This window comes from Ostrinia furnacalis, unplaced genomic scaffold, assembly GCF_004193835.3.
Source record: "Ostrinia furnacalis isolate ACB-3 unplaced genomic scaffold, ASM419383v2 OfSCF1040, whole genome shotgun sequence".
Taxonomy (NCBI): Eukaryota; Metazoa; Arthropoda; class Insecta; order Lepidoptera; family Crambidae; genus Ostrinia; species Ostrinia furnacalis.
The window spans coordinates 146,774-173,328 of record NW_021131279.1 but is presented as its reverse complement, the minus strand read 5'-3'; the positions used below and the strand labels follow the sequence as shown (position 1 = coordinate 173,328).

The following is a 26,555-nucleotide window of genomic DNA, read 5'->3' as shown; positions in this document are numbered from 1 at the left end:
AACCGGTGTACTGCAATAGTGACGTCACTATACCTGCAGGATGACGTCACCGCGCCGCAGTGTACCGTCTCTCGCCCCTACACTGTCGTTGTACACCGCAAAGATGTAGTTTTGCCCCGACTCGAGGTGACTTTGTATGCTGAACCCTAACCGGTGTACTGCAATAGTGACGTCATTCTACCTGCAGAATGACGTCACGCCGCAGCCGACCGTCTCTTGCCGCGACGTTATCGTTGTAGTCAGCCGAGATGTAGTTCTGCTCCGACTCGGGATGACTTTGCACGCTGAATCCTAGCCGGTGTACTGCTATAGTGACGTCACTCTACCTGCAGGATGACGTCACCGCGCCGCAGCCGTCCGTCTCTCGCCGCTACACTGTCGTTGTACACCGCTGAGATGTAGCTATACCCCGATTCGGGATGACTTTTTACGCTGAATCCTAGCCGGTGTCTATAGTGACGTCACTCTACCTGCAGAATGACGTCACCGCGCCTTAGCCGACCATCCCTAGCCGCTACACTGTCGTTGTACACCGCTGAGATGTAGCTATACCCGGACTCGGGATGACTTTGCACACTGAATCCTAGCCGGTGTCTATAGTGACGTCACTCTACCTGTAAGATGACGTCACCGCGCCGCAACCGTCCGTCTCTCGCCGCTACACTGTCGTTGTACACCGCTGAGATGTAGCTTTGCCCCGACTCGGGATGACTTTGCACGCTGAATCGTAGCCGGTGTACTGTTATAGTGACGTCATTCTACCTGCAGGATGACGTCACCGCGCCGCAGCTGACCGTCTCTCGCCGCGACGTTATCGTTGTAGTCAGCCGAGATGTAGTTCTATTTCGACTCGGGATGACTTTGCACGCTGAATCCTAGCCGGTGTCTATAGTGACGTCACTCTACCTGCAGGATGACGTCACCGCGCCGCAGCCGACCGTCTCTCGCCGCTACACTGTCGTTGTACACAGCTGAGATGTAGCTTTGCCCCGACTCGGGATGACTTTGTATGCTGAACCCTAACCGGTGTACTGCTATTAGTGACGTCACTCTACCTGCAGAATGACGTCACCGCGCCGCAGCCGACCGTCTCTCGCCGCTACACTGTCGTTGTACACCGCTGAGATGTAGCTTTGTCCCGACTCGGGATGACTTTGTACGCTGAACCCCAGCCGACTGTTCCAGCCTCTGTTCAGTTCGACTGTCACAATCTGTAATGCAACAAAAGAAATGGTTAAACGTGAGTTACCAAAAAAGCCATATCATGGTAATGGAAACGAGTAATTGTCAATACACAGTCATAAGTATTCCTTTTTCCTCGACGCAAAAAGAGAGCTGTTTAATTTGATATGTCTCTGTCTAACTAATGGGTAATTTTTTGTTTGAAATGTATTGGAGATAGTTTTAGCCATGATTTATAAAGAAGTTTTTTGGATTGACGGTTTTTTGACTAACATACATTCTTACTTTGTTATTAATGGACCAGATGTCAATTTTGACGATGTTATTTATGTTGTTTGAAAACTTAATATTGTTATAATACCACCAAAACCAGGAGTAGGAATTTTCAAAATTGTCGACAATCTTACAAATATAATTTAAGGCTGGGTTGCACCATCTTGCTTTAACTTTGACAAACGTCAAAAATCTGTCAAACTCAATAAAAAATCACCGGTTATCGTTATAGTTACGGTCAAAGTTAGGTGGTGCAACTCAGCCTAAGAATGTAAAAGTGTGAACTAACCGTCGGTTCCGTGCTTGTCTCGTCTACCGGTGGTGGAGGTTCCACATTTTCCTTCTGGACGGCGTCATAGTCCTTCTTCGGAGGGGGAGGGAACTCCTTCGGCTTCGGAGGCGGAGGGAACTCCTTCATCTTCCGCTCGTTATCTGGGGACAACGCGACTCCTTTCCATTTCTTCAAACCAATATCTATGAGATGAATGTGTGTGAAATAGATGGTAGGAAGAAATAGAGGCGAGAGGCGAGATTAAATGAATGTAGTATGAGTACAAGATGTAGAGAATTCAATTAGGTATATGTATGTATAGTACAGAACGAAGCTAAGAACTCGATTATTTTACAAGCATAGATTAAGGTTTTAGATTAGTTTGACATTTGCTTCAATCACAGGACAGATTATGCTGAGATTGATCCAGTTTTGAGCGTTGTTTTGTAATGGGAATTTAAAACATCATGCACTAGGTAAGCAGCATTAGGTCCATAATCTTATAAAAGACAGAAGCACAGCTTGAAAAAGTAACCAGAAAAGCTGAAAATATCTCCTTTTTCAAACAAAAACTGCTTTTTAAAAAAAAGTTACTCACTATCTTCTTTGCTGGCTTCACAGTCACTACTAGTCGTGTGCAGTACCGCGCTCTGATACGCGGGGTTTGTGTGCTTGAACTTGGCTTCGTCGCTGGACAGCTCTGCCGGCATCGACACCGGCTCATCAGAGTCCACTGGGAAGGCCGGCTCAGCGTACCTTTGCCGGCTCATGTCCTCCTGGTAGATGTTGGGCGCGTCCAGCGCATCGTTATCCAGGTTATTTAGCTCGTAGCCGTGGGGGGGTACTGGAATTCACGGGCAGACGGTCAGTTCGAAGTCAGCAGAGAGAGCTGTCCCATTCTGCATACAAATATCTGAAGATGCTTTTGACAGAAATGTTAGTTTAGAAGATTAGTGCGTGTTTACACCGACGTTACAAGCAAGTGAAAAAAAAAATGTCCAAACTATCAAGGTTTAGATTGAGCCTATGAAATGTGATCGACTCGACTAGGTTTACGCCTAGGTTGGTGTCAACACGCCTTCAAAATTCATCTCACATGGTGAAGGGGTGAGTGCATTAGGAGGGCCATGGAAGAAACTGACCGGTCATGCAATCGTGATATCTGTGTGCAGAATGGAACACTGATGACGAACATGGATGTGCAAATAGAAGTAACAACGAGAGTATTAGCGCTGTCTTGTAGGCGATCGAGAACATGGAAATGCTTAGACTACAGGCTACTGTGTCGTGTGTCATAGTCCGAGTATGGTTTGATCCGTCAGTAGCGTTGCGGATTGTGGTGTGAAGCGATGGGGTCGTCGTGCCGACAGAGTTGCTCACCTGTCAGGCTTAGCTTTTGTTTTCTACTAGGTGGGGCAGTGGGGCTGGCGAGTGTCACAGTGTGTGCTCGCTGCGGTGGCCTCGTCTCAGCGGTGCTTTTGGGACGTTCCGTGGGCTCAACCGATATGTTGGCGCACGGAACATCTGCGCGAAACATCTACCTCGCTTAGGCGCGGATAAATATTTAGAGGCATGCGACGCAAATGCTTTTTGGACGTCTCAAAAAGGTGATTACAGACCTCATAATTCTTAAGATTTATGATATAATGGTTATTATAGTCGTAAAGAGAACCATGAAGCCCGAGCTGAAGACGGAGTTTGCAATAAAGAGAGCTGATTGTAATAACCACATAAAATATATGAATCATAACATCACATACATGATTCTACGATAAGAAACTTTTTGAGTTTTTGAGTCTGAATTTCATTATCATTATCGCACTATTCACGGATGAGGGCATTGCTGGATAGCAAATCTTCATGTCACCTCAGTTGTTATTTCTAAAATTGAGATCAACAACGTTATCAACGTAAGTATAGTTAACGTAAGCTCTAATTATTGAGAAATTGAAGTAATACTTCTCAAAACATACGCTAATAGGTATTAGCGAAAGTTCAGAAGGTCCTTAGTTTAAGCCATTCGCGTCGCATGCCGCGACGTCGTTTGTGTCAGTGTCTAAGCCGGCTCACTGTGCGTACTTAATTAACTCTTACATTAATTAGTTCGGATAATGGATGCGGGATCAATATCGTTAGTTTGCCTAATACCGTGCTCGTGAATGGATTAGTCAATTACCTTGACATACACATTGTTAGTAATGCACAAGCTCGGTAATGTGTGTTGTTGTCACAAATTAATCTGTACTAATCTTCGGCTGGGTTACACCATCTTACTTTAACTTTAATAAATATCAAAAATCTGTCAAACTCCATACAAAAAGCACAGGTTATCGTTAAAGTTACAGTCCAAGTTAGGTGGTGCAAGCCTTAGGCTGAGATGTACCATGTAATTTTAACCGTAACTATAACGATAACCGTACTATAACGATATGTTTTTTGTATGGAGTTTGACTGATTTTTGACGTTTGTCAAAGTTAAGTTGGCCGTTTGGTGTAGTGGTTCGATACGGACTACTATTCCAGAGGTAGCGGGTTCGATTCCCGCACAGTACAAACATTTGTGTGCATGAACATATTTGTTTGTATTGGACTGGGTGTTTTCTATGTATAATAAGTATGTATTTACAAAAAAAAAACTATTTAAGTACGTTTATATCCGTTGTCTAGTACCCATAGTACAAGCTTTGCTTAGTTTGGGACTAGAAGCGCAGTGTAAAATGTCTAAGGATATTTATTTATTATTATTATTTATTTATTAAAGTAAGATGGTGCAACCCAGCCTTAGAGGTAAAGTAAGTTTGCGAGTTTGTTTGTAGGAAGTAAGGAAGGACTCTGGAACTATTGAACTGATTTTGACAATTCTTTCAAAGGTCGAACGAAAGCTACATTATTCTTATGAAACATTACATATTTTTTTCCAAATCGAAATTTTTGGGATAAATCTAGTTCTATGTTCTTTGAAAAGCGACTAACAAAAAGAATGAGTCGACTGAGTATATTTTTAAGTGTAGTGGAAGTATGTACAGAGAAAGTGTAGGTTAAAATCTGATGTACCCAGCACAGTACAGGCAGAATTTTTAATAGAAATTAAGGGTACCAAAAAGTGAGCGTCCATTAAGCTCTCACATCATTACCCCAGATAGGTAGACGAATTACGAGCCAAACGAAGCGCCGATTTACGTAATCGATTCATTCCGTATGGCTCGATGGTGCCCGATTAGTCGTAATTTATTTATCAATCATTCGGATGTGGTGTGTTACTGTGATCATAATTCTGTTTTGGTATTAGGTACATGGTGTACTTACCTATCGTACTATTTTTATTATGCGGCCATAATAAATGACTGATTTTAAACGGCGTCTCTGATATTTACAATATTATCTGGCGATTGTATTGTATGGTTCATTTCAGTTTATTACATTGACTTCTCTGATAAAGCCCTTGATGCACAAATGTAGAATTTTGTGTTTATGTGTGTATGTAAGTAATTATAGCTAAATTATAAAAACTTAAAAAAATGATAGCCGTATTTGTTGTAGGTTCACTCCATGCTTAATTAAGACTACCTAGACAGACAAACAAACATGTTTCTTATTAACCTGGAATAATGCTGAAACAGCTTTATAGCAATCCTAGACCTAATCAAGAACCCAAGCATTTTTTGTGTAAGAAAAGTAAATATTTCAAAATTTTGATTTCGATTTTGAATGATTAGCCGATATTGTTGTAGGTTCACTCCTTGCTTAGTTAAAACTACCTAGACAGACAAACAAACATGTTTCTTATTAACCTGGAATAATGCTGAAACAGCTTTAAAGCAATCCTGGACCTAATCAAGAACTCATTTTTTTGTGTATAAGAAAAGTAAACATTTATACAGTACGAACTAGAAGGCAATACGCACCGTTCGGCTGTTCGTAGTGGTTGTTATCCTTGGTCAGTTTCCTGAACTTGCGGGGCGAGAGGCAGGGGGACCGCGAGCCGTCCACGTCGGGCGTCAGCCGTCGCGCCGCCAAGTCGCACAGCATTGATACTGCTTCGGGGCTGTAGTATGGAAATAGGTTTTATTTGAGGAGATTTAGGAAGATATTAGTTAAAAAGTCTTGGGGAGAATCCCAATATAATCTTCCATTTATTGGCAAATACCTCCGAATTAAAAACCTGATCAGCGGGGCAAGGTTGCGTTCCATGATTAAAACTATTATGCAAAATCGGTAAAATGCTTCGATAAAATATTAAATTTTTAGTGCCGCGCATTCTAGGCCTACATATAGTTGTGATAGTCCATTTCATTGTTTAATTCGGATCACATATAAACCAGTTTGAGAGTGGAGGGGTGACTTGAGTCTAGTCACTAAGATTGTACAGGTGTAGCCAGAATCAACAAGCGCGAGACGTCTGAAAGCCTCTGATCCGGATCGCCAGTTCTGTATAATGTCTAAAGTCTAACTTCGTATGGAGACATCCCTATACTCTTACCTCTACCTTTCCCTGAAACCGTAATTCTCATAAGGTAGAGCGTCATAAATAAGAGGTCTTTAAGAATCTTTGGCAGACTCAACCGAAGCAGAAGTCAGGACTCACCGTAGAGGAGGTTTAGGCCTATTCAGCAGTGGTGGGTCAGAGTCAGTTGGTACTTCTTCCTTAGGCGACATGGGCGACAATGGCGTGGCTGCATGGTCCCGGTAAAGGCGCAGCCTCACCTCAGCACCGCACGCCCGTAAGAACGCCACTGCCTCCGCGTGGGACATGTTCGACATTGGTGTGTCGTTCACCTAAAGTAAAACAAAAGACGGTAAAAAAAAATCTGTAGTTTTTATAGTTCAGCTAAGTTTGAACCATAAGTATGTAGTCTAAAAAAATCTAGAAAAGTTGCAAAACGTGACAGTCGTAATTCCGAATCACTTCGTTAGCTATGTAGCGATTTGCTGTAGGTATTTTAAAATTGAAATTGTCATGTTAGGTAATCTAGAGGGGCTGGGTCTAAGATTACAAGTCCCTTAAAATATAGGGAGCAATCGCAAGTAATCTCACTTTATTATTTTAGACGTCCTGACTATGTAAAATATTTTCTAATTACGCAAAGTGATATTTGTACATCGAAAACTAATAAAATTTTAGTATAACCCGATTAGGCACAATTATTATTCAGACCTACTGACGTCTCACAATAGTCAATAAGATTTTACGTACAGACACCACATCGAGCTAAACACTATGACATCTTGTTCAGTTGTAATACGGGCGATTTTGCAATAAAAATGTATAGTCTATGCTGTCGTCTTTTCATCCAGCAGAGAACATCTTAAAACAATTTCATTTCCTCGGTAATGTTTGCTCATGCGGTCACCGACCGCGTGCAAATATTTGCAAACGGCTTGATCTTTCGATTCGACTGGATATTTTTTAACAATAGACTGTCGCGAGCGTGATTCGGGAAAACCAGAATATTTGCACGACGGAATTCGCTGGCGGATTAGCAAACATACCGGACAAATACGGTTTTCATACTGCTAGCTGGATTCTGAACGGTAATAGATAAAAGGTGAATTTTATTACAAAGCCAATAAGGTTGAACATTCAAGATTTCCACAGATTCATTTTCCGTTTCCACAGATGAGCCTTATTTTTAATGATAGCGAAAGAGATAAATTACTCGAATTACCTATTGATTTAGTCCGTAAACTGTTTTGTCGAATCAAAATGGATGTCCAAAGTATTTAGACTTTGGACTTCAACTCCACCTGACCTGAATCGATTCCTGATGCCCGTATTCACAAACGATGCTTGCTTAAGTGAAGCAGCAAATCGAACGCACAGCGTTGAATAGTGCTCTGTGATTGGTTCATTTCTCACCCTGTTTCATTGTAATGTTTATGAATAAGGGCGTGCCGTGTGGGGACGGCCGTAAAGAATACAATTCCCCACCGCCAACAGGAGGCGTGTCGTAAGAGGCGACAAAATCCTGTAGCACGAGATGGGCAGCAGCGTCTGCGTGCGAAATTTATAAAAAACTGCGCTCGCCAACCCGCCTGCCAAGCGTGGCGAGTATCGGCAATGATCCCCCCAATGAGGAACATAACAGCGACCAGGCCCCCAGTCTCCGGTAGCCCCGCAGTTCCTGGCTACGGTAGCGGTCAGGGTTCAGCAGTGGATGTCCTATGGCTGAAATGATGAAGGGCGTTACGCCCGTTTTCACCATCAATCCCTAATTTTGAAGTGACCCCTACGTTAATGGTTAACAGGATTTTTTTTGCCATAGGGGTCACTTAAAAATTAGGAATTTATGGTGAAAACGGGCATAAGTCATCTATTTCTCTTTATAAAAATTATTTGATAAGCATCATCATCTTCTTCTATTTTTTATTCTTTAAGCCAAGGAACTGATATAAAATACATGCTTACATCATAATAGGTACCGTCTGTACCTTACGACCAAGAGACACTACATCGAGCTGTTGACTCAGATGTTAATGATCACGGCAAACCGAAAGGATTACTAAGTGATGAATCACCGACCCGTAGGTGAAATTTTCCAAACTTTATTCCAAGTTACTTTCGTGTGGTAGAATTTAAAAACTCAAATTAATAAACTCAAAAGCGTAAATTAGTAAAAAAATATGAGAAATATGTTTTTGATTCTATTCGCAGAAATTTGATATTGGATAGAATATGATTTATATTTAGTTGGTGTAAAAGTCCAAATAACTGTTCCTTACACAAAGTATCAGGAAATCGTTAATCTGCGAATTGCACAATGGACTTAAATTACTCAGCATCATGCATTTATTTTTAATCTTTTCATTGTAGTTCTAGCTCCAACTCTTTATGGTCAAGAGTCCGTCAGACTACTTATACATTTTTGTTGCAACATCGCACTTAATAATTTATCAAGCGTCAATAGCCCAGTGGTGTTGGCTGCCCGAATCGAGATCCGAGGAACGCGGGTTCTAACCCCGACGGGTTAGCGGGACTATATTATGTTTTTTTACTGAGACGTGGTCGCTTACTATGGGCCTCATAAGAAGGCTCAAGGTCACCCAAAGAGCGATGGAGCGTGCTATGCACGGAGTTTCCCTGCGTGATCGAAACAGAAATGAGGAGATCCGTAGGAGAACAAGAGTGACTGACATAGCCCGCAGAATCGCTAAAATCAAGTGGCAGTGGGCGGGGCACATAGCTCGTAAAGCTGACGGCCGCTGGGGCAGGAAAATTCTTGAGTGGCGACCACGAGCCGGAAGACGTAGCGTGGGCAGGCCTCCCTCTAGGTGGACTGACGATCTGGTGAAGGTCGCGGGAGGCACCTGGATGCGAGCGGCGCAGGACCGGTCTTTGTGGAAATCCTTGGGGGAGGCCTTTGTCCAACAGTGGACCGTCTTTCGGCTGAAACGAACGAACGAACGAACGATGTTTTTTTAAGTTAAAAACAAAAAAGTCTATTACATAATATGATGTAATTTTTAACAAAATAACTGGACTCACCGCAACGATCCTGTCTCCCGGCTGTATCCTCCCGTCGCTGAGGGCCGGCTCCCTCACAAGCGCTCTGACGTAGTGCCCCAGCGCGCTGTGGTCCTCCTTCCGAAGGGTGAACCCGAGCGAGCCGTTGACCTTCGTCATTATTATGTCGAACTCCTGGATAAAGGTTTTGGGGTTATTTTGATGTTCTTTTATTGATGTAGAGTCAAAAAGTTAAGCAAGATTTCTTCTTTGTTGAGAGAAGTTGAGTTAAGACACAAAAAGTGTAGTGCAATACTTTCATTTATACTAGTAAGTAACAAATATCACGTATTTGTAAAGGAATGTATACCTACTAAGTACGAGTGTGTATCTGCTCTTTCAGCAGAACTAAATCGATTACTTTAGTAAGCTAACTGCAATAAGTAGCCTCATGTAATAAAAATCAATGCGTTTAACGAGTACTCAAACACTGAGAACTTGAATTTCAATAATAGACCTATCCATAAACTTGAATTAAATGCTTGCTTTCAAAATAAATAAAGTAAGCTTCGTTTGAAAATACGAGCCTCATTTCCCTATGTGTATCGACCCCAAACGACTTCTTTGTAAAACATTCGTATTCACATTTGCGGGTATTATGCTCTCAAAAACATGTTATCTTTAGGCACACCTTTCTCCGCGATCCTTTTAAACCGTTGATCATTAGTCCCCGTTATTTCATCCAAACCTGAGATAATTACTCACCACCGATCCGTCATCCTGGTAGGCGTGAACAAAAAGGTATTAATTGGGGCGCGGAAATTGAGACCCATTAAAAATAACTCCGGGCTTAGCGATACATTTGTATCGCTAAGAGTTTTGTATGAAAGGCTTTGTTATTGGAAAGAGATTTTAATTTAGGGCGATTGAAATAAAATATTTCTTTTGTAATGGCAGCCATTTAGATTTGTTGAAAGTGCTTTAATTGAAATTCTGAAAAGGAATTGTTTTTTAGAATTTTATTGCTCGGCAGGACCGTTTATTTAGAGGGCGTTAATTTACCAAAGGATGAATGATTTTCCGGAATTTTATAAAATAAATTATTTTAAAAAGAAGACTGTAAATTGACTTTTTGATCCATCTAGACCAAATTAAACTTTCAAAATCAAAATTTTCTAGTTTTAAACTAATAGCTCACATAGGAAAATCAAAATACACAGTCTAACGGATAGTTTGTTTATGCACACAAATGTTTGTTGGGATTAAACTAACAGCCTGTGGTCGTGCTGTGGTAAAGAGCAAAAGCCTTTTCGTCTATTAGCAGGCGCTTATTGCGTGTCAGGTATGCGATATTTTATTGTATTTTATTGAAAATGAGGCAGACAAAGGTGACTGATGCCCGTTTTCACTATCAATCCCTAATTTTTAAGTGACACCCTATGGAAACTAAATTTGTCCATATGTTGTCCCGAAGTGGTGGTAGGGCAAGCTATATTTGGGACGTGTATAGGTGCCCTGGAAAGGGCCTATGTTCTGAATAAACTGAATCAATTTCAAAAGCTTACCCCATACTGCACGTCGTATACTGGAAGCGGTCGGTCGAGGTTCGGTAGGTGTAGGTCCCGGCGGTCGGGCTCCGGGCTCGCCTCGCGTCTGCCCCGGCCTTCGGACGACGAGGTCGTCGCGCTGCTTGTCGTTTGAGACAGTCTGGTTAAAAGCCGTAAACGTGTGATGAGGGTGATGGTGATAATGGCACAATTTGGTTTGGATGCCTTTTATTGTTGATAACTTTTAATTATGATCATCCTTGATAATTATTGTTCTATGATTGAATGATAAGCAGCTTTACGGAGACTCTACTTTAACTCCAAGTTGTCTGCCGAACAGGCTGTCGAATTTACCCGGACTACAGTAATTCATGATTAACTACGTTCTCGTAGCAAGCAATAAGCATTACCGAGAGTGCCGTAGCACTACTTTGATCTGTAGCAGTACTACGAGTATTATCTGTAGCGCCGTAGCAATTCTATGATGTTCAGTTCTGTAATTCGTAGCACTTTCTTGATTAGCCCTATTAACTGGTTTTCCACGTCAATCGATTACTTTATTGTCTAATACAGCATATTTTTCGTATCTATCCAACGTGGAGGGTCGGAGAGATCTCACAGAAAAACGCTAGCATAGGCGATAACGAAAGATAGTCAGTCATGTTATCGAATTGAAATCGATTATGAATGTTTACAGGTCAAATAAAAGCCAGCCTTATTACCTGGCGTGCATTGGATGGCAGTTGAGCGGGTCAAGCGGCGGCAAGTGCGGCGGGTGCGGCGTCCGCGCCGGCGGGGTCGGCGGGTCCGGCGGCGTGACGCTCTCGAGAACGTCCGGCGGCGGCCGGCACACTCGTAGCTCGACGCGCGCTGACGCCGTCCGAAGAACTTCTAGAGCTTCCTGCAGCCGAAAGTGGTTTTGATAGGATTATAGTTTTTTTAATAAGCTAAAATTTTGCTTCACTTTGGTTTAAGGGAAGTGCAGCGACAAATCAAACGGTGAAGGTGTCGGACAGGCCAACTCGAGATCCGAGGACTATCGTGATGAAGTAATTTTTAACACAAGCTATTTACTTTAATTAAGAGAAGTTAACGGGATTAATTTGTGCAATAATAATAACTTTAAGAAAATAGAAAAGTAAAAGAAAATGTTGGAAGTTTTTCCTCAAAACTTACTTCCCTTTCGTGCGTTAACTAAATTAAGTCAATTTGTCATCAATCTCAGAGTTAATGATCAGTGAAACAACAGTGAAAGATATTTAACCAATCGAGACTCTCGTGTGTCGTATTTTATTTAACAACGAAACGTTTAATCCGAGTAAATTATTAATTGCTGCAATTACTCTGTTTGTTTTAAACTCATCTCTCTTTCGTAATATTATTAAGTTGTTATTTGTAATAGGATATTGAATTGTGGCAATTATTATAATAATTATTTTAATGAATAATAATTATAGCTCGTGTATTTGTTGGCTATATATAAAATGAAACTTGGTTTCCAAAAATTGTTTCTGAGAAACGACCGAGTCGAAAATGGCGAACCAACACGAGTAAAAATGTAGTGTGGGATTAAAGTAGGATTTGACACTATGAATAACTAAATTATTTTTATAATCACAAAAGTCTAGCTCTAAAAGTAAGAACAGTCTGTTTGACTTCTACGGCAGCTAAAACAAAGATGTAAGAAATATTTAAGTTATGTTTTAGAAAACCAGTTGAATTTCTAGCAAGAATCTGTTTCAACTTTACACCTCAATCCATCAATCGTGCGAACGGCCAGACTCTTCTGGAAATGGCTTTTCTAAAGCGCATTTCTCCACAATGGCCGGTATTTCTCCAATGAAAATAAAGGTGCAAATAACCGCTGCACTTCTATTGTTTCCATATAAAATGGGCGAGATTAATCCGCGCAATCGCCCACGTATTATAGGTTAATGCCATTAGTTACCTGTGAGTGGACTTTAGTTTTAGTAGAGCCATTTTAAGATTGAAAAGCTATTCTATGTCGATCACAGTAAGGCAGGTAGTTCAACGGTCATGTTTGTCTTCTTTCACACAGCTGAGTAGGTACGGCTAATAAGCTAGTTTGTGGACACCGAAATCCTGGAATTTTGTTTCATGCATAATAATTTACTGTATTTCCAAGTACATTGTATAGTGTAGCGTTTTCAGAAAGCAATTTAATTAATTTTGACGAAGCATTTTAATTAATGCCTCCATACCCAGTGGTTAACCCTCAGTTTGCATGGTGACTAAAACTTACGTTAAGTGTAAGGTGGAGACCCAGGGACTCCATATTTCAAATGAAGAAAAAATATACTAATACTTATAAAAGTAATATATTTTTTATTTGGTAACATAATATGGTTAGTATACTATTAATTAGAAACAACAGAAATGGAAACATTAATTAAAATTCATTTAAAAAATAAAATTTTCATGAAGTCGTAAAAATCACATAAAAATCGACATAGGCATTTTGTACCTCTTAAACTTAGAAAAAAATTAACCAAATTTTTTTTTCTCTCTAAATTATGTGGACATAACAGTCTTCTTGATAAATAATATGTAAAATGTTAGAAAAAAATTAACACGAAAAAACGTGCAATGGCTTAGTAGCTACTACGAGCAGCACATTGCCTGCCAAACTTTTTCGAACAATACAAGCATATTTTTGTGAAATGAATTTCAAAATAAGCAGTCGTTCTTTTAATTCATCAAAACACATCATCAAAATACAAAATCATCAAAACAAATCTTTCGGGACGTAAGATGTAAAATCCTATTCTTTTTCTTCATCGTCTGCATTTTCTTCTAGACTTTCTTCCCAGTCCCTCATATCTGAGGCCTCATTTCCATCTAACGTATTGATAAATCATGTATTGTGACTGTTTGATGCTTTTTTGATCCACTCAAACCGTAAATAAACCATAATTTAAAAAAAAAAAAATATCATAATAAAAAATTTTGTTACGCAAAGTGTATGGTGGAGTCCACGGGACTCCGCAAGTGTCAATTACTCAACTTTCTGTGATGCGCACGCAGACGACCTCTCGCCCCCGAGTTGGCCACGACACCAAAGGAAGCTAATCAAGCGCACAGCACTTTATTCGCGTATTGAAAAAAAATATGAACCAAAACAGTTTCACATGGAGTCCCTGGGACATGCAAATTGAGGGTTAACAAGTTGAATTCTGTTCTGTTTTTATGACCTGTTACAATTTACGCAATGGATATAATGAGAAGAAGAAAGGATACGATACGAGGCATCCTAAAACATTGGGTTAAATAAATATGCCGCCACTCCACAGAAGTAATATAATACTATAAACTGAATAATATAAAATGCAGTTAACCTAATAAGTAAGTAGAACAATACACAGTTTTATCAACATGCAACGACATTTTTCCAAAGAAATCCGTCGCTATTGCCGCTGTCGAGAAAGCAAAAACGTTCCAACGGTAATTGGCTATGCAGAAACAATTTTAGAATTAAAAAATGAATTTGCGTGTATCCGATCTACTCTTTGTATTTCAGATTTTCTATTAGATAGCATGACAAAACCCATTCCACAGACTACATTTCATTTTATGGCGAAACGTAATCTATTCTCAAAGGTTAAATGTATAATTTGTTCGCTGTAGTACGGAATTGCTAAAGTCATCTGATTTTACGATACTGAGTTTTATTGTTAGAAAGGCTTTGGGAGAGCTGACATCGGCTCCGTTAAAGTGATGTTTGGTGGTACGAATAGGAAGGAAATGAAATATCGATAGATGAGCATTATCAATGTAATGTTGAGTTGCATTAACCGCTAGTGTTTGTGATCACTCTTGGATTGGCTGTAAAAATAAAACCTCTCTCTTAGAAATATGTATTTTTCAAGCTATGTGTATTATTCCAAGAGTAAACAACAAACAAGTGTGATAGTGGAATATTGTCTGTATTCTCGGCCGTCACACATTTTGACTTTCCACAAACTTTCCACTACACCTGGCAGAATTAAATGCCATATTTATAATACAATTCCTTCACATGGCAGCAACCTATTTTGCGACGCTTTCATATCCACAAATATATTATTTTCTGGATCTATCGACACAATATCCACCTTATCGACCACACCCCCTCACTAACGTGGAAGCAGGGCAATGCCGGTAATGACGGGCCGAAGACGCGTCTATTAATCTTGTCCTTCGAGTGTAGGTAACTTTATTGGATCGAGGTCAGCTCCAAGACGATATTGCGAATATTTGCCAACTCCCTGCGTGTTACTTTACCGGCAATAAAGAAACTGTGGCGGTGGCTCATGAACATTCGATGTTTGATATCGATAGATGAAAGGTCCATCTAATCGAATATTGGGCTCACTGATTTAGAGGAAATAACGACAATTATGGGCACATTATACTCGGTAGAGTAGATATAGTGAAAGATAAACGGTAGGTACTAAACAGTTTGACGCTGGACGGAGGCCGCTACCAATCGGGCAACATGAAAAGCATTGGGGGAGGCCTATGTTCAGCAGTGGACGTCCTATGGCTGAGATGATGATGATGATGATGACTAAATATTTTAAAAATAGTGTCTAGATTAAGGCTCTATGGAAAAATCCAATCGTTGTCACAGCCCTAGAGACTCTCAGACTTTCAACGTTCTTATTTTTAGTATTTTTTACTTTAGTATGTCAAAGGCGTCTATTAATCTATGTCAAGTGTTGATTCAGGTTTGGTAGTGTTGTAAATATTATTTTGTCAACACCGCTGTATGATACTTTACTATTATAATAACTTTGGACGTCGCTTAGCTTTTCATTTATTTGATCAAATAAACTCCACTGATTTCTAAACAGTTAACATGAAAGATTAATAGCAAAAAATTATGTTGCATTTACTGCCCACTCTTCAGTGGAAAAAAAAGACTGTTTTCTCACGGTGTGCGCATCCTTTTACTTTTGATAAAATTAGCTTATTCATGTTAATGCAGGTATTATTTATTATTTATGTGGTAGTATTTAAATAAATATGCGGTAGTACGCCAAACCTCTTACCGGCAACCAAAACATGGTCTTGTAAAACTTGCGGCAGCCCTACGCGTTTATTTCAAGAAAGGCTCGAAAGAAACCTACTATTTTTTTGGTGTACCGAAGACGCGTCTATTAATCTTGCGTCTGGAGTGTAGGTAACTTTATTGGATCGAGATCGGCGCGATATTGCGAATATTTGCCAACTCCGCGTGTTGTTTGCGACGGGTGGAACTTAGATTGGTTTTGGTAGTTTCGGACAGTAAACATCATGAGAATAACAGAAATAACGTCCTCTAAAACCATGCGAATACACTTGATATTCTACCAGCTTGGTTTTGTCAATTTTCAATTGCAAATACATTGTACTCAGATATCTAGCAGACTAAACAATGGATTAATTTTCACATCACACTTACAGTTCGTGCGCGTTATTAAAATTCCCTTATTAAAATGTTAATTGATAAAAATATCGGTCCCTAGCTGATGGTATTTGTATTTGCTCGAACAATACCGAACAAAGCCAATTTGCTTCAAACAACTCGAACCAGGGACTCTACTATCAAAGTCGAAGTCCCTATTTTCTATTCTATCGGTCTCTCTCATTCGACCCAAGATTCATTTATGTGCGAAAGCGATAGACAGAGAAGAAAATACAGGAACCACACAGCAGAGTAGACCCGTAGTTTTGAATGTACACGGCGCGCCTCGCAAAGGGAAATTATACGGGAAATAATGGAATTTCCCCAAACCAAATTGGAGTAATGGCCCATTTATCTATATATATAAAAATGAAACCCGTTTCGCGTTGTCACGGCATCACGTGTGAACGGCTGAACCGATTTCGATAATTCTTTTTTTTAAATGTTTGTGGAAGTCCAAGGATGGTTCTTACGGAAAAAAATATTAAGAAAATCTCTACGCTAAGGCGGTACGAAGTTCGCCGGGTCAGCTAGTTTATTATAAATATTGAATTGCCAGCCTGTTTGGGAAGTGTTTTGTTAATGCTGTTAAATGATTCAGGATTTACGACCTTTTGTGATTCGCCTGCAGCGTCATATGAATCGTATTTTTGCAATAACACTAAAAAGTAAAGCACTGTTCTGCCCAATTACTTTGAAGCTGAGGTCAAAAAACGCATAATAACGTAACGCTTTCGATTTTAGATTCTCAATAGCGTGATAACAGCCACATCGGACTTACAATGACCGTACGAATCGTTCCTTCACACAATACCCAGATTTTATCTAACCAAATCGAAATTTCATTTCATATTCACTGGGTTTTTAAACAAGAAAAACTAATTTATTATTCAAGGGCGTTGCTAAACGAAAAATACCTCACTTGACCTTTTACCCTACCTGCTGAAACAATGTTATCATGAAGCGCCATGTTGTGTCTAACAAAAATGAGCATTATGTCATGTTAAAAATGCTATTTGTTGTCATAGCACTTCGCCGGGTCCGAGGCTAGGTTGTAAACGTAAAAAGTTTTTATGAAAACTCTGACGCGAGGACCGTAATAAACTGTAAAACGCCCACCGCTAGCGTTACATAAAATGTAAGTACAGTTGTGTATAAAAGTGAGGTCTCAGACAAAGGTAACGACGCGACAAGCAATCACGCGGGCTACAAAATAAAAAACACAATCAAGTAAATATAGCTGGGTCGATGCGGTCTTGTTTCACATTTGACTTTGCCTTTGGTAAATTCTCAAAGCGTCATTTGCACTTTCGGTCGTGACTGTATAAGGTTCGGTTTCCAGCAAAGCAGAGAGGAAAGGAGATGTTGAAATAACGAAATCTGATTGGTTATTTAAACATAATTTCTCTCCTCTACGCTTTGGTGGAAACCTGACCTAAGACAGTTTGTACACCACGCACGTAAAAACACGGGGACAGATCGGCCTTGATTTTTACAAAAGCCTCTTCGGGGGAAATACAGAACAAAAGCCCAACTTGAAGTTTGATCGCGAATACGAATGGTCTAAATTGGTTAACGGCGGAGAATTCGGGTTCGTGAGGTCAAATAAACATCTTTGCACGATTTGGCGATAAAATGGCGTTTTGAGCTCACAAAGTCGACAAAATGAGCTATTATTCTCTTATTTTATACCTATCAATAAACTCACGCGATAAAGCACATTGTTTTAAAGACAGTTTGTATTGTCACATTATTTGTTCGTTTTATTTAATGTTTGTTTAAGTCTATAAATTCACTAGTTGAGTTATTAGCAACATGAGAACCGTTACCAACGATTTATTGTTATATTGTTGTATTTCATATATTTCCTGCTTTATTTTCTTGTCAAGTAAACACGAAACGTATGTTTTTTCTTTGTAATAAACAAGTTTGTTTCCTACCTCTAACTTATGTTACTAACGGATTTTTATTTAATTCAATCCAATCAACAGCACTTCAGACCATATTTTTTTTAGTGCAAAATAGTCTTTAATATTATGTCTATAAATATGCCACGATGTAGAGTCATTGATTCCTGAGTGAGTACATGTATTACAATTGAGGATCAATATGAGCTCCACTTTGTAATTATTGATCGCTGACTGCAACCTCCTTCTGACTTACAAAGAGTTAGTCACGCAAAGGTGATATTCCTTTCTTCACCGCCACAGTCATTGTATAAACTTCTTAAATTGGCTACGTTTCTGGCTTAAATTTCGTTGTGCTTATTAAAATTGCAAATTAATGGATGGTGTATTCATTCAACGTACCTACCTAAATATACAAGTAGAATTTTCTCCAGTTTTCTGAATTATTTTAGTTCTACTACCTTACTTACTTACTAGTTTCAGAATAAGACTAAGAAAATCTTTTCCTAGAAATAGTTATTTACGAGACTATAGTATGCAAGATTTTAAAAACCATCCTAACTTCGAAACTATTATTAGAGTTTGATCTAAAAGGAAAGCTCTATTAACTTGTAAACATGTACTAGGTATAATGTATAGTGTATACGCCTGAAAAGGTAGAACTAAGAGATGCCTGTAACCTATTTATAAAAATCCTTATAACCTTTGTTCATACACAATAAAGACTTTATTACTTTATAATCGCTTTAAAAAACACAAGACAAAGGCTCTTCCAAGGATTTCCACAACGAATGGTCTTAGGCCTCAGCCTCGAACTTAGCGGGCAGCGGGGTGGCGGCGGCGGCGGCGCGGGAGCGGGGCGGGCAACGCAGACCCGTTCTCGAAACAAGCGGGCAGCTCGCGCGGCGCTTTAGTGGCGAAGTGTTGTGTTCGGGGTTGTGTTGTCGAGATAGTTGTTTTTATTCGCAAACGAAATGTCTGAACAATGGCGACAATTTTATTTCGATTCAAATTTATTCCTAACGCTCGATTTATTGTGGGCAAAAGAAGGAGCGCGCTGCCCGCTCGTTACCCGCTCCCTCGCCGCTGCCCGCTCGTTGCCCGCTCCGGCGCCGCTGCCGCGCCGCTGATTTCGAGAACCGGTCTATTTGATTTCACGCATAAGATCCTGCCGCTGCCGCGGCGCCGCCGCTCCCGCCCCGCTGCCCGCTAAACTCGAGGCTGAGGCCTTACGTTCCCCGTCTATCTCCTAAACTAAGCATAATCGTATTACATACATGGGGGTGATTTAGGTACACCTTGATGTAAGAAATCTAAATTTTTCTTTTAGACCTCACTGTTTTGGCCACCCTGTATAAGTAAATAACAAATACTCACGTAAGTGCTCAGTCCAGCCAAGGGTACTCCATTGGCAGACAGCAGCAGGTCTCTCGGAGCCAGCATGCCAGTCCGCCACGCTGGTTGTGGCGGGTACAGTCGGCGTATGCGCACGAGACCCCCTCCCCCGCAGACTGACATGCCAAGCCCTCTACCATCTTTCTCGACCACCACCGTGAATGTGTTCTCTGTGGACAAAAGAATATCGTAATGTACGAGTATGAATAATTTGGTAATTTGTTTTTATACAATGCTTAAAATGGTAAAGGAAACAGTCAAGGAGCGAGAGTCATAAGTGCTATTTGTGGTCTAAACTGAATAAATATTTTTGATTTTGATTTTTTTTTCGTCTACGCCCTTTCTCGCAAGGACATGCATAAATCTTTTTCATNAACTAAGAATGCCTGTAACCTATTTATAAGAATCCTTATAACTTTTGTTCATACACAATAAAGACTTTATTACTTTATAATCGCTTTAAAAAACACAAGAAAAAGGCTCTTCCAAGGATTTCCACAACGAATGGACTTACGTTGCCCGTATCCAGGTACTTCACAATATACCTAAGTAGGTAAATAACAAATACTCACGTAAGTGCTCAGTCCAGCCAAGGGTACTCCATTGGCCGACAGCAGCAGGTCTCTCGGAGCCAGCATGCCAGTCCGCCACGCTGGTTGTGGCGGGTACAGTCGGCGTATGCGCACGAGACCCCCTCCCCCGCAGACTGACATGCCAAGCCCTCTACCATCTTTCTCGACCACCACCGTGAATGTGTTCTCTGTGGACAAAAGAATAAGTATGAATATGGTTTGTTGATTTGTATTTTTACAATGCTTAAAATGGTATAAATCTTTTTCATGTTTCTCAAACTCAACCGTGAATATTATGTTCTCCGTGGACAATATTAGTTTTTTTTTAAGAAAATGGCAAGGGAAATCTGTATGATGAAAGAGGATGGAAGTGTCTCACAGACATGCCCAAAAAGTCTGCTATTTGATGGATTGTGCCTCACTCTCGGCAAATCCTGAACCTTTCTCATAGTACCTACTCTGTAAACTTTTTTTAAAGAGAGTCAGCAGTCACATGGCGAGAGTCTAGCCTCCTTTCTTGTAGACGCTTTAGCTGAAAACTAGCTGTCTTCCTCAATCACAGCCGTTGATGTAGGTATGGGAGTAAAATTCTCGTGGAAAACTTGTAGAAATTAGTAGAAAATGGCAAAGGAATTCTCGTGTATTACTGCAAGCAAGAGTCTAGCCTGTAAAATGCGTAGTAATGATCCTGATTGCCACTTGCCTGGTTTATGACATAAATCCACATAACGCCTTTGGCACAATTTAATGTGGTAGTAATAATTTCATTGTGGCAAGCTTTCAAGGAATAACAGTTTTCATGGTAGTCGTCACCATAGCGAGGCATGATGATGGCATCTTATAGCAATAACCATAAACTAGAGACGCGGATTAAACTTTACACCATGCTTTTACAGCCTGAGGGCTGTTGCGCAGGATTTATAACGTACAAAGTAATTTAAATGTAAGTGCACCAGTATCACAATATTTCACTAAGTGTTGCCACTTGGGAGGTTTTTTTGCAGTGCTAAGTGATGCAATTTCCATTTTCGTAAGGATAGACAGATAATCTTTATTGTACGCCACATATAGCAAGAAAAGAACAGGAGTTGAATGGGTGACCGTTCTGAGTCCAAATAAGTAGTAAAGATACGGAACTTATATTCTATGAGTGTTGCGTTTCATGTTCTTTTGATGATACCATGCTAATAAGAATGTATGTACAATCGAATTACTTAATAGAATATCTACTTGATAACAGGAACAGGAATCGTTAGTTCATTTTGAATCATTGAAACAGGATGAACAATTTGCTTAGGCTGGGTTGCACCATCTTACTTTAACTTTGACAAACGTCAAAAATCTGTCAAACTCCATACAAAAAACACCGGTTATCGTTAAAGTTACTGATAAAGTGAGGTGGTGCAACTCAGCCTTAGTATACGAGCAGTTAAAAAACATCGTGGCTATAAAACAATATTATTATTATATTTGCTCAACAATTGCCAAATTACCGTATGTCGACAGCAGCGTAACAATAGCTATAAAAATGTGAATTGTCGCCATGGCTGTAACTCTTTAAACCACGTTTTCATAGCTTATTTGTAAAAGCAAAACACCATAGGCTTGTTTTATTAAAGGAAAAAAATGATTTTAAGGATCGCAAATTTTTGTTTTTATTGCGGGCTCGAGGACTAGAGCTGATTGCTATTTCATCACTGTTTGTGACAGTCTTCAGTCCCATAAATTGTTTATGAGATATTACGAACTCTATTTGTTTACGTATTTTCTTATTTAATTTGTCTATCTATTTTTCTAGAGATGTTTTTGATCAAGAAGACGGAAAAGTTAAAAAGAAAGGTCTTGGTCTTAGAATTTCGGGTGCGTTGTCTTTCTTTCTTTTTTTATCAATTGCTATTTCATTTGTTTCATAATAATAATAATCCTCTGTGTCAAACACTAGGCTGCCTAGGACTAGGACTAGGACTTTTGCTGTCGGCATCATCGGAACGTTCCAAAATAGAAATCTTTCTTAAAAATAAAATTTTAAAAAGACTGCCAGAATCAATCTTTGTAAGTGAATAATCTGGTGGACGGATGATAATTTTTTCCCATTTTCAAGACTAAGAAGACTAGTCATAGTTACTGTTGTAGGTTGCTGGAACATTATTATTACGGCCTCAGGTGTTATCATAGCTACCAACGTAAGCAAGAGGTTTGTTTATCCATTAACGGAGTTTGCTCAACCCTCTAAGGCTTGTAACCCTTGGGTAAGTATTAAGCCTCGATACATACCATATTTCAATGTATTCTCTTTGTAATGCATATGAATAATAGCGTATAAGATTATGTTAAAGAACTAGTTACTTTAATTAATAGGAGGAAGAAGAGGGTTTTCGAACGCAACGGGTTCGTAACTATTTTTGAATTTACAAATTTTGTGCTTTTGCTGGTAAGTACTAGATTAATAAAAATTTCTGTGTACATTTTAATAATATTTTTATGTAGGAACTTGACATGCGATTTAAACAGTATCATACGCTCCTCATTTCTTACCTAACGACGCGAAGAAGTTTACTATGCGATCGTTCTTTACCTATTCTGCTAAGTAAAAAGTTTGCGGTTTGATAAGCAAAACAAAGATTTCAATTTCAGTTTATTAATGGCAAATTAACCAGATTTCTGAAATACTTACTTATTATGGAAGAGTTACACAACTTATTTTACATTTCCATAATGTCCTTAAATTGGTCCTCTCTCATGGAGTGTCTCAGGACAAATGGCCTCAACTTTGTTTAATCCGTGCTCCCCGTCCTAATCTCCCTTCCCTCATCCTTGCAAATTGTGACTAAACTCCCTATTTATCTAAGAAGTAAATGAACATTGGCAAATCTTTCTTATCTCTGTGGATTTATTGGTTCGTGTACCATTGTTAACTAAGAGGATCAGTATCAGATCCGACTTTTTGTTCTGACTTAAGTTATTCCCTTTTAAAAATATCCTCTCTAACATTTCGCATGAACTGTTCAAATTGCCTTTGATTTCAGATAAAGGAAGGTAATGCAGAAAGTAACTTACAATGAGACGAATTTAAAGGTAAAATTATCTTAATTATTGTTTAAAACATTAGGAAGACGCTGAAACATACCTACATAACATGTAGTAGGTAACTAATAAAAATTATAGAGAAAATCTATGATTGAAATAATGTAGGTAAACTGTAATTGTAAAATCAAAGCTTCAAGACAAAAAGTATAATGATATTAATCAGGTTATAAAACTTTACAGAAACTAACTTAATAAAATAATCACGGTTACCTATCCAAAATTTTACGGATAACAATACTGAATCTATAAACATAATTGGATTTTAATCTTACTCTAAATCCTTGAAAAGAAATATTGCAAATCCTCAACATTTTATCCCATCGGAAATTATTTTTGTAGGCTTCATCTGAGAAAGATCTGTCATCCATAATTAATATCGGGTTTCAATATTGCAAATGGAAGGTAGACAAGTGTCGATTCACGGTCAATTTGAGTCCCTTTTAGGCCACCAACGGACGTCTGAGGGCGACTAACATGAATTATACATTAGGAAACAAGTTCTCAAACTGTAAGGATCAAACTTCAGAAAAGACCAAATGGTCAACTTGGTAGGACCTAACATGTTATTTAATTTTTCTCCAATTTTTCAGAAACGGTAATAAACCTTTTTGGTAACCTGTTAATGTCAGTATCAGGCGCAGTTTCCACCAACTTGCAACGTGGAGATGAAGATGTGTTTAAATTACCAATCAGATATCCTAACCGAATTTAAGCGGAGAGATGACGTGTAAGGAACCAAATCTGATTGGTTATTCGAACTCATCTCCTATCCATTTTGGTGAAAACTGGACCTAAGACTATATCGGGAGCTGTGATTGCAGGTGAGTTATACTAAGAGTTATTTTGTAGCTAATAGTGCGTTTATATTAGGTACCTATATCTACTTATGTAAGTAGGTATGTTTATTGGTTATATAGAGATTTATAAGGCCGTATTTCCAGTTTGGGAACCACTGCATATAAGGTCCATGGCAACCATTACCGATCATTCGATTCTATTTCGCAGTGTCGATTGTTTTATATGCCGTGGGTTAGACAGCTTAGTGGGGTCTATGTGGTTTTATTTCGAGGTGTTTGGCAGAATGCGCCTCGGGATTTAGTAGAAACTGATTTAGTGGAGTTATTTTCGGGATATCCCTTTTCTGGGAGAGCAAAGAGCTTGAATAACTGTAGGACTATTTCAGTTTGTATGGTATAGAAACTTTTTCTTTATAATCAGTCTTCTTTTAAGTAAGGGATTTTGATTTGCCTTAAATAGATTTCAGTAGATAAATAATGATTTTGGCGTCGGTGCTGGGTGATTATTTGCTATACCTTTTGTTGTCCATAGATTTGGTCTCATAGCCAAAGACGTCGCTTGGACCAATATTCTGGAGAATCATTTATGTTTCTCTCAAAAGCTAAAAGCACAGGAACTTCCATTCATTTCAAAATTCGCTTTCGTCGTCTAAAAGCTATAAAGCACCAAGTCGCAGTGATTACAATGTCTGTCCAATATTCGAGAACTATTGTCCAACTTTGCGACAAGCTGCGAATGGAGCAGCTGTACTTTGGTATTGGCCAAGTTGCCAGACGTAGTCGATTTGGACATTTTTGATAAAGTTTCAGATATTTAATTTGAGATATAACGCTATTTAACAAAAATGTTTTTGTGTAAGATAGATATGAATGGTATTATGAGTTATTAGTAACTCATTACCATTCATATTTATCTCGAGAACGGTAGGGCCAATTCGGCGAATTTCTTTGTTACTTCAATTCGAAGATTGTTAAAGAAGGTTCTTATGAAGAGACAAATTGGAAAACATTCCCGGAAACCATTCTAATTTGGGACAAAATTGACGTCCTTTTTATGGAATATGGATTTCGATGGGGATTTCTTTCATGACAGGATGCCATCTGTTGGGTTTATTTAAATTAATTCAATTACAATTTGGTTTGCTAATTGTTGTAAATCGATTTACCTACTTTTTCTTTTCTTAAATCTTCTCTTAATCCTGATGCCTTCTCCGGGAGATAGCGACCATTAAACCGTTATAATATCATGGCAATCAAATTTTAGAACTCATGAAATAAATTTACCTAGGTCTACCCAAGCTCTAGTTTTATTCAAAACAGAATAGGTACTCAGCTAAAAGTTATAACCAATGATTAAAATTGTCATAGATACAGTCAACCGTGCATCAAACTAGACATTTAGTTGCAAAATATCACCTATGATAACCACATAAGATACCATGGCGTTTAGCTGTCTGTACAATCTCAAACCATTGTCCAAGTGCGCTAAGGTTTGAACGCAGCTGTGTAGTTCGATATTGGCTAAGTTGGCAGACTTAGGCGGTATTTATGGCCCCTAGAGGCAGTTACTACTCGTTTATCACGCATATGTTGGCCCAATAAGACGTGTGCTGGTCAAAAATAAAGAAACAAAAAGATGTTGCTCGTATGTAACAAATATGGATGTCGGGAAGATTTGTGTGATGCTGTATATCATATGAACATTATTTATGATTCTATTTATTCATTCCCCTTTTTATTACAAACTACAAATACGTCCTTCCTTGGCAACTGACGGAAGGTTGGATAGTTGACACAATTTATTAACTGAGGATATCTCGGTTCACTTTCAATTTTGCACCCTCATAGAAAAAAATATAAACCTACACTGAAAACGTGTGTTTAGTATGGCTGTGAAAATATGAAACGAAAGTGCCCGTTTTTAATTTTTGAAACAAATACTTAATAACGATATTTGCATATTTCAAGGCATGAAACTGTAACAGATACAATTCTGTGAAAAACTCATTTAGCGCTTTTTCGTAGTAATTACAGATGACTGCCACAATCAATATTTAGATTGATCCGCTGTGCGTCTGTACACTATCTATAAAATGTACCCATTTTAATTATTATTTCTAGTTCATATTTTAAACGTATATTATCTACCCCATCACTACTCGTCGACAAACAATGTAATACAACAGTAATAAGACAAAAATAGCTGCCAAATTTTCAACATAACTCGAGTTACAATTTGTGTTTACTCGCAAACAAAGCATTAAGCTCCGACGGCCTATGTTCTCCATAACACAGGGAAACTCAGTTAATTTAACAGATGAGAATAGTTTACATGTTGCTTACCTACGCCGAAACTTCACGGGAATTATAACGTCACTGTAATAGAAAACCAGTGGTAGAGCTGCGAAGATATCGATAAATTTGCGTATCGATAATAATAAATATTGATATTAAAAGTGTGTCGCGCAACATCCGGTTTTGTACAATTCAGCTTCATGAAATTGATGTAATTTATAGGAATATTTGTGTGATGATAGATACGAAATCATATTTTAACTCTAAGTAGGTACCTACATACATCAATAAGCCTTTTCAGTTTATTAATCGATGTCTGCTTATTTGGGTTTTGTTTCAGAAT

The 26,555-nt window shown here is 39.0% G+C and overlaps 1 protein-coding gene across 1 annotated transcript in view; it reads right to left on the bottom strand.

Annotated features, from left to right (window-relative positions):
* LOC114350962 (glutamate receptor-interacting protein 1) overlaps nt 1-26,555 on the bottom strand; it is a 48,799-nt gene that overhangs the window by 1,516 nt on the left and 20,728 nt on the right. Inside the window, exons 3-12 of the mRNA XM_028301968.1 lie at nt 20,034-20,221; nt 11,436-11,614; nt 10,732-10,873; nt 9,209-9,361; nt 6,311-6,501; nt 5,631-5,770; nt 3,107-3,250; nt 2,325-2,570; nt 1,745-1,929; nt 1,056-1,211 (exon numbers count right to left, since the gene is read on the bottom strand). Of these exons, the coding sequence (XP_028157769.1) occupies nt 1,056-1,211; nt 1,745-1,929; nt 2,325-2,570; nt 3,107-3,250; nt 5,631-5,770; nt 6,311-6,501; nt 9,209-9,361; nt 10,732-10,873; nt 11,436-11,614; nt 20,034-20,221 (1,724 nt within the window). The remainder of the gene's footprint in view (nt 1-1,055; nt 1,212-1,744; nt 1,930-2,324; nt 2,571-3,106; nt 3,251-5,630; nt 5,771-6,310; nt 6,502-9,208; nt 9,362-10,731; nt 10,874-11,435; nt 11,615-20,033; nt 20,222-26,555) is intronic.